Consider the following 15476-nt stretch of genomic DNA (forward strand, 5'->3'; position numbering starts at 1 on the left):
CAACTAAGCAACGAAGCCTACAATAAATCTGACAAAGTTTACCAACGTGCTATTATGTCTTAAACACTCCACAGAATTCCCACATTGAGTGACTGATAACTTCAACAACCACAGCCTACCGTTCATTTGGTGTTGTGCATAACCGGCATTGTCTGCAGGAACAAAAACAAACCAGCGATCAGGAGCTCCCCGCACCTAACTCATCCAACCCCTAAATAAACTATACCTGCGTCTTCTCGCTGCCCCCCGAGGACTGAGATTTTTAGTCACTATACCGCTGGAAGCGACTATCCGGGCTATAGGCCCCTCAAGACGACAGACCACGGCTGTGTCCTCAGCCCAGGGTTTAGCACGCCAACCCCCCCAACATGGTCAGAAATCGCAGAACGGTCTAAAATCTATCGCAGGGTAGGCTACTTGCTCCATCAACACAAACAAAAAACCAACGTCTCCGCAAACAATGCTGAGATAGCACTTACCAATTTTCGGTTGTTTACACGATATAGCTGGCGAATCCAAACTAGTTTCCCTCTCTCCATGTATTTAATCGCAACAAAACCAATTACAAAACACTCTTATCAAACAAGTAATATCCACGCGAGTCTCCCAACGAGTTTGATCTTCTAGGGTGCACTCAAGCCCAAACGGAGTAGCCAATCCAATATGCAAATACACAATTCAACCTGGTTGCGTCTTTTGACACCACTTTAGTGGCACGTTCACCTGCCCAATACCTGCGCATTTAACTACTCCGCAAAAAAAATAATAAAGGTCCCAAAGCTAACCCGGATAAGAGCCCCCAATATGTTAAGACCACCAGGCTCGTTTGTGGTGATTTAACATATATGAGACCACACGTAGATAAGCGTTAACAAATATTTATTAAAGTAATAATGTAGGCCAAACGTAAACTACAGTCAGTATCCATGAAATGGTGGAAAAATAAAGGTGTAGTGTAAATCAGGGTAGAATGTAAAATGCGGTCTAACAATAAAGGCAACGCATGTTCTCCTGGAGAGAGGGAACCTCGAACCCGGCCAGGTAGCCGCTTATATAGCTGGATGCCCTGATCAGCTGACGAGCAACACCTGTGCACTGACTCCGCCCTGCAACACAGAGAAACAAAGACAGGCAAACAGAGACCAACAGTATCATAACACAGTGTAGTGGGCGGGACAATGCTCTTGACCACAGAGTAGCAAATGCAGGGAGTGAGACGCTTTACAGACAAAATAGCGCGTTTCATTTTTTATCCATTTCAATATCGGCTTATCGGTGGAAAAAATGACCGATACCGATTATTATAAAAATGCTAAATATCGGCCCTAATAATCGGCCAGGCCGATAATTGGTCGACCCCTAATCTGTGGAGGACGGGATGGTATCGAGCTCTTGGAACACTTGTGCAGACATCCCAAGTCTCCCGGAAGTTCCGGGAGTCTCCCGCATATTGATAGCGGCTCCCTGACGCCCGCAAATTAGATCAAATCTCCCGGAATCTGGAGCGAGCGATCAAGAGCGCACACGTGAGAGGGAGACCTAAAATCGCGTGTGCATCTGAGTGTAGCGCGCACACGACAGGTGAGAGAGAGAGGGGTGGTGCGTGTGTGTCTGAGGGCATCCAAGACAGAGAGCATCCTGATTGGCCTGTTTCGCTAAATCAACCAATCAGTTTTCAGTGTAGGCGGGCTTTTTATCTCTTTTCTCCCGAACTAAATCAGTTCAGTGTAGGCCTATCTAGGAACAGGAGAGTCACGGCAGAGTCAGTGCCCCCAAAAAAGGAAAATGTAAGACCCATTTCAAAGTGTACCCTTGTTTATAAGAGTAAAAAATAATGATAGGCCTAGTCTTGCATGCTGCACTGTTTGTAACAGTGTTAGCATTGCCCAGGGTGGGTTAAATGATTGCAAAACTAGTGTCAATTCATGTGCATACGAAAAGACCAAACTGCAAGATCTACATATTTTATTTTCACAATTACTTATTTGGTGTACTGAATTTTTAGTGTTTATTTATTTTATTTATTATATATATATATATATATATATATATATATATATATATAATTTTTTTTTTTTCTTTTTTTTTTTCGTGATACCTCCCTGAAATTACTTTTTGCAGGTTGAGATGTCTGCTTGTGGGTTGCTGTGCGGGTGACTGCTTGGCTAGGCTAGGCCGGGTGAACACGGAAGCTGCTGTGTTGACTGTGGGAACTGCTGTGGGGCATCTGGCGCTCATTACAGTGTTTGTTGTATATTTTAACTGAATTTATTGTGTCTGACTTGACATGTCTATACTTAATAAATTTGTAATAAGATTTTGAGCCCCTTTGCCTCACTGATTAATTACACTGCCTACTGCCATTGATCTTAATTATTCAGGTTAAAACCTATATTGCTGTCTGGTCACAGGCAGCCTTAAGACTACTACTAATCTGGTGACATATCTATGTAGAGGCGACTTTACTCTTCCAAAGACAGGTGTTACTTGACATAAACGACTCCTCTGCCGAAAGACGTCGCCGAGTAGCTAGGCTTTCATAGCTCTGCGGCAGCAAATGTTAAATAGAACGTCTGCATTTATCTCTTATCAGGTGCACGCAACACGTTCTGTGGAGTAAACATCTTTTGGATGTTCTGTGACAAGCTAGCAGACAGAAATGTTCTCTTTGACTTATCCAGAGAGTGACAGACATAGTCTGAGCGAATTAGGGTTGAAGGTGGAAGTAAATACAGCAAAAGGATATTTGGTATCAATCGAACCGTAATTTCATGTAGATTAAGAATTTCAGGTGCCTACAGTGCAGATTTGTACCAGAAAAAAGATATACAGCTTTGAATGGACCATGGTATAATGATTATTGGGCCAAAATCGTATATTATCACATATAGATATTAGCTGATATCTCCCATACTGGTAAAAGGATCTTTACCAAACTTGGTGTACTTACTCACCATAAGTTCTTGATGAAATTAGTAGGTGTTTAATGTCTTGGGGTCAAAGGTCAAGGTCACGTGAGGTCATAGTTGACTGGCAATGTTTGTTTTATACCTCTCAAGCAGATTGAAGGATCCTCATTAAACCCAACACAGTTAATTAAGCCTAAATTAACTAATAAGGCATTAAAGATCATGGGGTCACAGGTAGAGGTTAAAGGTCATGAGGCTATAGCTGGCTGAGGCATAGAATCAACTATCTGAATTGACATTAAAAAAGATTAAGACATTTATTAAAGCAAAATAAACTTTATTTTCTGTATAAAAACAGTTGTTTCAACCTCCTCATCTTATTTTAGTATTGTAGTAGTAGCCTCTCTGAAACCAGGGGAAATCTAAATAATTTGCTGTTTTAAAAATGCAAACATCTGTGTGAATACCTGTTTTAAAATAACTGTTTCAGTTCAGAGTTTTAGATTAAATCCAAACCATTTCTGTCAAACATCTGATAAACATTGTTTATATATGTTTATAGAATACTGTTAGAAATAAAAACTACCATTGCATTGCAATAGTTATACTTTGTTCCCTGAAGTTGGTAGTAGGCATATAAGCAACGGCAGCAGCGGACTGATATTACCTAGGATTCTACTAGGTATTATGGTGGGTTTTCAGGATGTGAAGGGATGTAATCATGGGTTTCATAAAGTACTGGGGGTACCAGGATGAGAGGATCTCCTCCTTACATGGTTAAGGGAGAGGGGGTGTTATCAAGCTGGTAAGGACTGGACAGGACAGGGATGAGGAGGCCACTGTGCCTTATGAGTTAGGGCCTGTCCAGCTAGGAAGAGAATAAGATAAGAAGGCCTTATTTCACCAAACTGGAAGGAAACAGAAAAACTTAGGGTTACACTATTTTACATATGTTACCTATGCATTACATAGGTTTGCATATAGTTTTCTGCATGATGGGAAGATGGTTTCCACCAATGTAAGCGACCCTGCTTGGTACTGATTGGTGAAGGGTGTTGATGGAGATGGCGTGAGAGGGTGGCACTTCTCCAGGGCTGAGGAGTATAAAATATAGTGTACAGTATAGCCATGCGTAGGGGAGATCTTGTCGGGGGCCCCAGCTGATGACATCTCCTCCCTATTGCTTAGATGGTTGGTCTGGACTTTGGTTGGGCTGTACTATCATTGCAATACGGTGAATAAAGATCAACAGTCTTCGGAAAATCTTCTATCTACATTGTCTCCTTCGGACGCCTTGTTCCAGAGTGCTAAATTACTAAATAGTCAACTGGTAATTGTTAATTGGACAGTTGGATTTGGAAGTGGACATTTTCTAGCCTGGAAAATCCAGACCCTGGTAATCTAGAAAGATTAAGGGTCTGGCCACAAACAATGTAATGGCCCAACTCAAGCGACGGCACCAAGCATGCATTTGAAAATCTCACTGCACGCAATTGGATAAAACTAGACTAATGTTTACTCCACTCACATCCATCTGAGATCGAACCAAAGAGAGTGATTTCGGCACCAGATTTTATGGTAGAGCCAATCAGGACGCAGGGCGGGAGTTTCATAGATGTGATGTAGCGTAGAAGCGACTGTGAGACTGTTCTCGGCGTCACGGGTTGGCTTCAATGTGAGTGGTTGAAGTAGCATGTTAATAGAGGACGGACAAGTGGCTTATCCAATCATATGCAAGGATTTTTGATAAGGCCTAGCCTTCTGAAACACCACTCCAATGGATCGATCCCAGATGGATTAGTGGAGCTAGGCGGAACGAAATTAATCTGGCGAGTGCCTGTACCTGATAGCGATTTTTAGACAATGCGCCAGGGCCCTCTCTAGGTTGTTAATTGCCACACCACTGGGCGCATTGTTTAAAAAATAAACGTGCAAAATACCGAATTCAACTTTGCTCGGGTGGAAAATGAGTTTTACCCCATGCGCCAGCGTGCAAAATACAGGCCTTAGACTGATACTGTTCACATGAAGGAGATTAGGTTTAACATGTACATAATCCATCATCCATACTTTTTTTTATATTATTTATCTTTAAAGAACAATGTCTTGCCTTTTGTCTTGAGCATAAGGGAACACGTGAAGTAATAAATGGCTATGAATCATTTTCTGCTTAACTATACATTTACATTTAAATATAGAATTTTTATATTAAATAAAAACATATTAGTATTGCAACATAATGTATGCTGTTATATGAACTGTGATGGTAATTTGTATTGTAAATGTACATGATCTGTGATCACCTGAAGGTAATCCTTCTCCTGAAGTCTCGTCTTCAATCTCTGAGTTTGGTTGCTACTATGATGCTGCTACTGCTACAGTATGTGTTTTTTGCATTATCTACTGTGTGCCTTGCCTACTAGGAGGGGGACGTGGTCTCTGATGGGGGCTGGTCTGTCCCAGGTCACATGGTTTCTGCTGTGTGTGTGTGCCTTAACTACTGGAGGGGGCGTGATCTCTGATGGTCTGTTTCAAAGTATTTTTAAGTTAAATGTTGTAACTCAATGTATTTGTGCTTTGTTGATAGTGAAGTATAAGGGGTTTGAGCTTATAAATGACTTGCCTTGATCATGGTTTTATGCAAGAAAAGAGTGGAAGAATTTAGCTTACCCCTGATTCAGGAAAACTGAAAGTGTTTAAGTGGCTAAGTTTTCTGTTCGTCTAAACTGACAACAGGAACTAGTCCCTGAAGCCTGTGTGCTTCAGATCATGTACACTTTTGACCCCTAAACCACCAACATTATAGCTGCTTTCAGACACGTCCTCCGCAGTATATGTGGAGCTTTGTCAAACAGAGGTTCTGTTCCTATAAACTACAAACAGGAACTAGTCCCTGAAGCCTTTGTGCTTCGGATCATGTGCACTTTTAACCTCTAAAGCATCATTATGGAGGACTGGTCATGTATCTGATCATGTACACATCCACAGAAGAGAGAGAGAGAGAGAGAGAGAGAGAGAGAGAGAGAGAGAGAGAGAGAGACACACACACACACTAGAGAGAGAGACACACAGTGAAAACTGGTGGTTTAATACTTTATTGGGTCGACAGCAGTGCAGTACTGTAGTTAAGCCATTAAATTAGACTGAATGCAGAAATCACACACACACACACACACACACACATACAGTGAGACCTGGTGGTTTAACACTTTATTGGGTTGATAGCATTGCAGTACCGTAGTAAAGTTATTATTCAGACTGAATGCAGAAGTCAAAGACAGAGAGAGAGAGAGAGAGAACAGATAACTTTGTGTGGCAAAGATCACACACACACACACACAAACACACAGCTGTGCAATTGTATGGCAAAGATCACACACACACACACACACACGCACGCACGCACACATGTGTGTTACATTCTCCAGACAAGAAAATCAAATGAGTATGCGTGCACAAGCGAGTGGTGTGTGTGTGCTGTTCTGAGGAGTAAGAGAGAGAGAGAAAGAGAGAGAGAGAGAGAGAGAGAGATATGGTACAAAGTGTGTGTGGTTATGTTTGATATAATGTGTGTATGTGTGAACGACTGTACTGCTGTGCGTGTTTGTGGAAGAGAATTTTAGTTTTTTACTCCTGTGTGTGTGTGTGTGTGTATGTGTGTGTGTGTGTGTCCATGGCCGTATCAGAAGGCAGGGGGTGGGGCTTGGTAGTCAGGTGGGCGTGCCTCCATGGTCTGGACCAATGGTGGAGTCTTATAGTCATTGATGGTGACTGTGGTCTGGCCAATCACGTCGGACGGAGAGCAGGGCTGCTTAGGGGCGTGGCCATTCTGGAGCGGGCTGCTGAACAGCGATAGGTCGGTTCCCTGCAGGAACTTCTGAAGAGCCAATAAGGTGAGGGCAGCCTGCCAGGACAAGAGCGTTACTGGGTTAGTGAGTTAGTGCTGACAGCCAATAGGAAGGACAGAAACACAGGTCAGAGCTGACAGCCAATAGGAAGGACAGAAACACAGGTCAGTGCTGACAGCCAATAGGAAGGACAGAAACATGGGTCAGTGCTGACAGCCAATAGGAAGGAGAGAAACACTGGTCAGAGCTGACAGCCAGCCAATAGGAAGGAGAGAAACACAGGTCAGTGCTGACAGCCAATAGGAAGGACAGAAACACAGGTCAGTGCTGACAGCCAATAGGAAGGAGAGAAATGCAGGTGTCAGTGCTGACAGCCAATAGGAAGGAGAGAAACACTGGTCAGAGCTGAGAGCCAATAGGAAAGAGAGAAACCCGGGTCAGAGCTGACAGCCAATAGGAAGGAGAGAAACACAGGTCAGTGCTGACAGCCAATAGGAAGGAGAGAAATGCAGGTGTCAGTGCTGACAGCCAATAGGAAGGAGAGAAACACTGGTCAGAGCTGACAGCCAGCCAATAGGAAGGAGAGAAATGCAGGTGTCAGCATATATATTAGAAAGCTAGATACCGCATTGTTCGTTGAGTTCTATTAGGTGGCATCGTAAATGCGGCAGCCATATTGGTGGGGGCAGCACCTTTATTGTCTATGGGCAACACATGCCGGCAATCACAGACACCTGTGTGATGTCCAGTCAGAGACACCTGTCTGATGTCCAGTCAGAGACACCTGTCTGATGTCCAATCACAGACACCTGTCTGATGTCCAATCACAGACACCTGTGTGATGTCCAATCACAGACACCTGTCTGATTTCCAATCACAGACACCTGTCTGATTTCCAATCACAGACAACTGTCTGATTTCCAGTCACAGACACCTGTGTGATGTCCAGTCACAGACACCTGTGTGATGTCCAGTCACAGACACCTGTGTGATGTCCAATCACAGACACCTGTGTGATGTCCAATCACAGATACATGCTCCACCATTGGCCTCCAGTGATTGGTGCCCTCACCAAGATGGCAGCGCTATTTACGTACGTTCTGGAGCCCAATGCGGGATCTAGCTTTCTAATATCTATGGTTGTCAGAGCGGTCTTCATTAATATATATGCCATATATATTCTAAATTAAAATTAGATGTAGGCCCTGTACACACAATTTTAAAAATGGGTATTTATTTTTAAGCAAAACAACTGCAAACTATAGTCTGTCTATGTGCTCAAACTATCACAGCAGGTCAGTAAGTCACTATACTAACACTAGTATTTAAACAGGTCAGTTATACTAGCACTAGTATTTAAACAGGTCAGTAAGTTAGACACTATACTAACACTAGTATTTAAACAGGTCAGTAAGTCACTATACTAACACTAGTATTTAAACAGGTCAGTAACTCAGTCACTACACTAACACTAGTATTTAAACAGGTCAGTAAGTCACTATACTAACACTAGTATTTAAACAGGTCAGTAAGTCACTATACTAACACTAGTATTTAAACTAAACAGGTCAGTTATACTAACACTAGTATTTAAACAGGTCAGTCAGTCACTATACTAACACTAGTATATACTAACACTAGTATTTAAACAGGTCAGTACTATACTAACACTAGTATTTAAACAGGTCAGTCAGTCACTATGTTAACACTTCAGTAAGTCACTATACTAACACTAGTATTTAAACAGTAACATTAGTATTTAAACAGGTCAGTAATCACTATACTAACACTAGTATTTAAACAGGTCAGTTATACTAACACTAGTATTTAAACAGGTCAATAAGGCACTATACTAACACTAGTATTTAAACAGGCCAGTAAGTCGCTATACTAACACTAGTATTTAAACAGGTCAGTTATACTAACACTAGTATTTAAACAGGCCAGTAAGTCGCTATACTAACACTAGTATTTAAACAGGTCAGTTATACTAACACTAGTATTTAAACAGGCCAGTAAGTCGCTATACTAACACTAGTATTTAAACAGGTCAGTAAGTCGCTATACTAACACTAGTATTTAAACAGGTCAGTTATACTAACACTAGTATTTAAACAGGCCAGTAAGTCGCTATACTAACACTAGTATTTAAACAGGTCAGTTATACTAACACTAGTATTTAAACAGGCCAGTAAGTCGCTATACTAACACTAGTATTTAAACAGGTCAGTAAGTCGCTATACTAACACTAGTATTTAAACAGGTCAGTACAGTGGGTCCCAGTTAAGTTTGGACGGGTTCCTTCAGGAATCACGATCCCCATTTTCTCAGCAGAAATGGCACAAACTGCAGTTGACACAAACAACCACAAGGTGTCACTTTGGAGTTCTGCCACTACTATTTTTGATGCGATCTGACTTACTGCTTCTATGATGCAGTTTCCAAGTCAGTAGAACAATCAGAGAAAGCTGAGCCATTACCAAACATATATGATAATACAATAGCGTGAGTTTATACATCTTATACCCTATTTGTCACGGTTACTTATAGATTTGATAGTGTAACGATAAGCGCATGAAACTTTCAGCAGGGGCACGGGAACTTAAATTGATCACGGTAGTTTAAGCTTACACTTGACAAAACATTCTAATATCAAAATGTAGATGCAATTGTTGTAAGATGGTGCAGCTTAAGAAAGCACCGTGCGCAGGGATGGAAAGAGAGAAAGCAGAGGGGATATGTGTGTTAGAACTTAGATGCGTGTGGAAAAAGTAGACGTGCTGTTGAGACTGGAGCGAGTCATATTCAAAATAATGCAAAAAATAAATCCGCAGATAAAACCAATTATCCTCATTCATTGCAACCGCAGCATGCCTGCTTGCCGACGTTCAAACGAATAAGATATCAAAGCACCTTTTGCGTTTGAATGTAGCACGAATTTAAACAGCTACAAATTATTTAGCTAATTGATTATAGCCTGTACACCAGCAATTGTTGAACATTTACCTGTACAAGTACATTGACAGTAGCCCAGCCTAACAAGCATGTTGCAGGCCTACTGTAGAAATTTCACTTAAATTGCAACCGCAACATGCCTGCTTGCCGACGTTCAAACGACAACGAAAAAGATATCAAAGCAACAAGTGTTTTTTCTTTTCTTTTTGAGCACGTCCGAATCCCAGGACATAACGCACTTGACCTTATAATAGGCTCGAGATATAATTCCAAAGGGGGCAGATAGGGGCCTACTGCACTTAACACTTAAAAAGATTGAACGAAGCTTCCCGAAATTTGAAATTGCGATCAGTGACTGGCATCGGGTGAACGAAGCTTTTCGAAGTTGAACAGGCTATTAAAAACTATTTGCTCACCTCAATGTCACAGGAAAGACTGGGCTCTCCCTTCTATGAATTGAAAAAGACGTTATGCTACCTGCAAACTGGCCTATGATTTCATTGCTGAGTTTGCGGCAAAGCAAGATATGGCGAGTCAGTGTCATTTATTTGTCCAATGTTAGCCTACAGACCAGTTTCCATAGTGTACATCTTATCAACAGTTTGAATGTTGTGTGTGTTTCTGCTCATTGACAAATACCGTTCAGCACAATGATTCATGCCCAATTAATTTCCCCTGTTAAAGTGTTCGCCTTTGTTACACTATTTGGTTTCGTGATGTAGCCTATGATAAACACCATATGGCCAAATATGTGACTCAGCTAATGTTATAGGCTATACAATTTCACCTCTTAAAGACAAGCTGGTGTAGCTTATTAGACTAGGCTACTATTAAAATGCACCGACGGTAGCCTTGGCTATGTGTAAAGTAAGCTATCGCATGATTTCATGCACGTAAGTTCATGCATCTGTCAAGTTCGCACAGGGCCTCGCACCCCCTTGTGACGGCCCTGCAGCTCCTCCTAAGACAGCGAGGAAAAAGTAAAAATACGCGATAAACCCGGGAAAAGTTGACAGGTTTGTTTCGGTCCCGGTGATTATTTGTGAAATTGTGCAAACGACAGCCTTTTCAAGGCATTTCAAGGAAGGAGTCGTAGCATGCAAGCTCCCAAATTGACCCAGTAGCCTAAGGCATCAATAAATTGTTGGGACTGGGGAGGGTCATGCGTTTTTTCTCAATCACTTTGGAGGGTCATAGAAAAATTTCTTGCTGGCGAGGGAGGGTCACGTCTTTTTTGACTAACGCTCCCAAAACTCCTCCGGTAGCCCCTTAAATAAATAATGAACAGTCCCTAATTGATTATAGCCTGTAGGCCTACACCAGCAATTGTTGAACATTTACCTGTACAGGACAGTAGCCCAGCCTAACAAGCAGATGTTGCAAAAGACATCAAAAGACGCAATTAATCAGAAATAAATAATGTAATCTGCATCGCTTTATTGAACAAACTGCAAGCAACAAGAGGGTTGAGTTCGCTGTGAGGCCAAACCCAAGAGCAGAGCCTATCTGTTAAGGCACTCGATAGGCTATAACGAGCTGTGTGCGCCTGGAAAGACAATAGAAGATGCTTTCTGAATAGCACAGCGAAGACGGCTCTGGTCATCCCATACCCTCCCCCCACTTCCTGTAGCCTACCATTATGACTTGTTGCCATTTTGGAACATTAAGCTTTTTCACGTTAAGCCCCCCTCCCCCACCCCCCTCTTTCACAAGCAGTGGGGAGCGCGGGGCACAAAGTAACACTTTTTGGTAGACAAAGGAGGGTTCTCCACGCTTCTGTCGTTTGGCCACAATCCGTTGCAACCAGGCCAGGACAGATATTTTAGAGCAGGGGTGTCAAACTCATTTTCATAGAGGGCCACATCATTGAATTTATAGGTTACTGAGGGCCACATAATCGGCGAACATGTGCATGGTGCAACCATGAAATCGGTATTGCAGTATGGCTTATTCAAAATTGCTGTGAAATAATGGTCCTAACCACTTTAAAACAGTGTGGCTGAAATAAAAAACAAACAGCCTACAACAGTAACATTTTCAAATGCATCTTCTAGGCCTACAGTATTAGTTAACAACTGATCAATATGCATTCATGGACTGACATTGATGAGAATAAACTGCAGTCAATAATGTGCATAACACATATCACCACTAAAATTAACTGTGGCTAAGAAAGGTACTGTGTGTGTGTGAGTGTGTGTGTGTGTGTGAGAGAGAGAGAGAGAGAGCTATGGTACGTACACACACCCACCCCACCCCGGCAAAAACAAATTCACGCGTGTACAATATTTGTCCGTTTCCCGGTTTTAGGTCTGTGCATTGCAAAAAAAGTAGCCTACATAGCATAACAATATCCACATGCAATAATACAACAACGTCTATGATGACCTATTCATTTGGTCAAATTGATACAGCCCTATAGCTAAAGTTACCTTTAGTTTTGTTCTAGCGTACCGTGACGTCTGGCTTTAAACAGCTGTAGGCCTAATCTAACGTTCTGACAAGCACACCAATTGCCTACCTTGTTCTTGCCCATCTGGAATAACTCCTCTAGCTTTGCTGCCTCCATCCTTTCTGTTTTCGTTGTTTAAACTTGTGATATCCATAACTAGTGAATTAGCCCAACATTGTGTGCTGATAACCATATATAGATAGCCGAGTAAAAGAAAACAACATGTAGCCTAGTTGTGCCTGCGTGCGTATTCTGTCTCCTGCTCAAACAAAATGTGTGCGCGTTAATTTTGATAACGTGTTCACTAACTTTACGCGATAGAAAATTGTAAATAGCCTGATGGCATGCAGCTAATGGGATACTGTGCATAGTTGGGAAGGTATGGTGAGCCAATTTGGTGTGATACACATTACACACACACAAGGGAAGTTTTCTCTCGTTGTTGAGGGACTGACGTGCGGGCCGTTCAAAATCATCGTGCGGGCCGTACATGGCCCGCGGGCCGTATGTTTGACACCCCTGTTTTAGGAGAGACGCCGGTGCAGCTCAGATGTCTTCTTAATTTTCTTTATTCTTTAGTAAAAGGTGCAGAACATTATTAAACTTTGACTAACGTTTCGATGTGTCAATGTTTTTGACTAACGAACATCGAAACGTTAGTCAAAGTTGAATAATGTTCTGCACCTTTTACTAAAGAATAAAGAAAATTAAGAAGACATCTGAGCTGCACCGGCGTCTCTCCTTTTCTCTAACACTTTTTGGCTTTGGCTAAATATTTCTAAAATCATTTGAGTTTCACTAGTCACATGTTTTAACAAGCAACACTTGTTATTGAACTAATAACAGACGTGTGTCGAAAACTTTACTTTATTTTCCATACGGAGAAATAATATATGCAGAGTCTAACCAAGTTCAATCTTGCCAAAAAAGCCCTCAAACCTGAAAACACATGAGGCAAAAGTGCAAAACATCACAAAACTAACTACACGCTCATATTTTTGTATTGCAATCATTGTAGCCTACAGTTGTAACAGCGCGTAACAGTCGTTTTACTCCCCGTATGCGCTCATTATAAAGAATGTTTAACGTGTCCCAAAAACAGCTATCAATTAATCACCAAACGTCTTATAAACAAGTATTGCCAGGAGCAACACCTTGCAAAAAATGGGCCTAGGCAAACAATAGGCCTAGGCCTTTATATGGCTCTGGTCCTGCCTAGATTCGAACTCAGAACTGCCTGAAAGTTGCAGACCTGTTCTGGAAATACGTGCATTAACCCACTCGACCGTCAGACAACGCTATCTGCCTCGAGTAGGCCTATTGGGTAGGACTGTAGCCTACACTGGTTACTGTGGCACAGTCTTGAGTGACCGAATTCGTTTTTCTTTGTCATATGAATGCTGTCATTTTGTTAACATTACTGTTAAGGAGATGCTGTAGGCAAAGTCTATATTTCAACCTCGTTAGTGTAGTAAAAAAATGTTTAACATTATGTACAAAGCTTAGGCTACAGTGGACTAGCATGTTGCAGGGGCTGCTAAAAACACAGAGAAACGCACTGAAAACTCGGCCAATCACAGCCCTTGCTGTCGAATGCGCCGTCTGGTTCGACCATGGAACGCCACAGCGGACTATGCTGCCCCCAAGCGGCTGCAGTTGTACTTACATTTCACTAGTATTACTAGTACTAGTACTAGTACTAGTATTTAAACAGGTCAGTTATACTAACACTAGTATTTAAACAGGTCAGTAAGTCACTATACTAACACCAGTATTTAAACAGGTCAGTAACTCAGACACTATACTAACACTAGTATTTAAACAGGTCAGTAAGTCAGTCACTACACTAACACTAGTATTTAAACAGGTCAGTCAGTCACTATACTAACACTAGTATTTAAACACTAATATTTAAACAGGTCAGTCACTATACTAACACTAGTATTTAAACAGGTCAGTAAGTCATTATACTAACACTAGTATTTAAACAGTAACACTAGTATTTAAACAGGTCAGTAAGTCACCATACTAACACTAGTATTTAAACAGGTCAGTCACTATACTAACACTAGTATTTAAACAAGTCAGTAAGTCACTATACTAACACTAGTCTTTAAACAGGTCAGTAACTCAGACGCTATACTAACACTAGTATTTAAACAGGTCAGTAAATCACTATACTAACACTAGTATTTAAACAGGTCAGTTATACTAACACTAGTATTTAAACAGGTCAGTAAGTCACTATACTAACACTAGTATTAGTATTTAAACAGGTCAGTTATACTAACACTAGTATTTAAACAGGTCAGTAACTCAGACGCTATACTAACACTAGTATTTAAACAGGTCATTAAACAGGTCAGTAAGTCACTATTCTAACACTAGTATTTAAACAGACACACAACTATCATAACAGTAAGTCCCTGTTGGACCAGAGAGAGCATGACACTACAACCCAAAGCAGTAGAGCAGAGCTCCCCCTGTTGGACCAGAGAGAACATGACACTACAACCCAAAGCAGTAGAGCAGGGCTCCCCCTGTTGGACCAGAGAGAACATGACACTACAACCCAAAGCAGTAGAGCAGGGCTCCCCCTGTTGGACCAGAGAGAGCATGACACTATAACCCAAAGCAGTAGAGCTCCCCCTGTTGGACCAGAGAGAACATGACACTACAACCCAAAGCAGTAGAGCTCCCCCTGTTGGAACAGAGAGAGCATGGCACTACAACCCAAAGCAATAGAGCTCCCCCTGTTGGACCAGAGAGAGCATGACATTACAACCCAAAGCAGTAGAGCAGAGCTCCCCCTGTTGGACCAGAGAGAGCATGACAGGTCACCACATTCAGAGACCAGATGAAGTCAATGAGGCTTTTATTGAAGATTCTGAGGGGAAAATAGGTGTGTGTGTATGCTGTGTGTGTGTGTATGCTGTGTGTGTGTGTGTGTGTATGCTGTGTGTGTGTGTGTGTATGCTGTGTGTGTGTGTGTGTATGCTGTGTGTGTGTGTATGTTGTGTGTGTGTGTATGCTGTGTGTGTGTGTGTATGTTGTGTGTGTGTGTATGCTGTGTGTGTGTGTATGTTGTGTGTGTGTGTGTGTATGCTGTGTGTGTGTGTGTATGCTGTGTGTGTGTGTGTGTGTATGCTGTGTTTGATCAATTCAATGAGAATGATGCTTTTATTGAAGATTCTGATGGGGTTTTATTAAATTGAATGGGAAAATAGTTATAGTCATATTTCAACCTTGATGGAAACCGCTTATCAAATGTGTGTGTGTGTTTGTGTTTGTATATGTGTGTGTGTGCGTGTG

General features: G+C 41.7%; 1 protein-coding gene across 1 annotated transcript in view; it reads right to left on the bottom strand.

Moving 5' to 3' along the window:
• Nucleotides 1–6340: 6340 nt before the first annotated feature.
• The window catches only part of syngr3b (synaptogyrin 3b), a 28175-nt gene continuing 19039 nt past the window's right edge, over nt 6341–15476 (bottom strand). Inside the window, exon 4 of the mRNA XM_076284225.1 lies at nt 6341–6813. Coding sequence (XP_076140340.1) covers nt 6592–6813 — 222 coding nt within the window. The 3' untranslated portion in view covers nt 6341–6591. The remainder of the gene's footprint in view (nt 6814–15476) is intronic.

Source organism: Alosa pseudoharengus, unplaced genomic scaffold (genome assembly GCF_046254945.1).
Source record: "Alosa pseudoharengus isolate Yale_2024_CS ecotype anadromous, Long Island Sound unplaced genomic scaffold, YU_APseudo_1.1 YU_APseudo_1.1_scf_1, whole genome shotgun sequence".
NCBI classification, from domain to species: Eukaryota; Metazoa; Chordata; class Actinopteri; order Clupeiformes; family Clupeidae; genus Alosa; species Alosa pseudoharengus.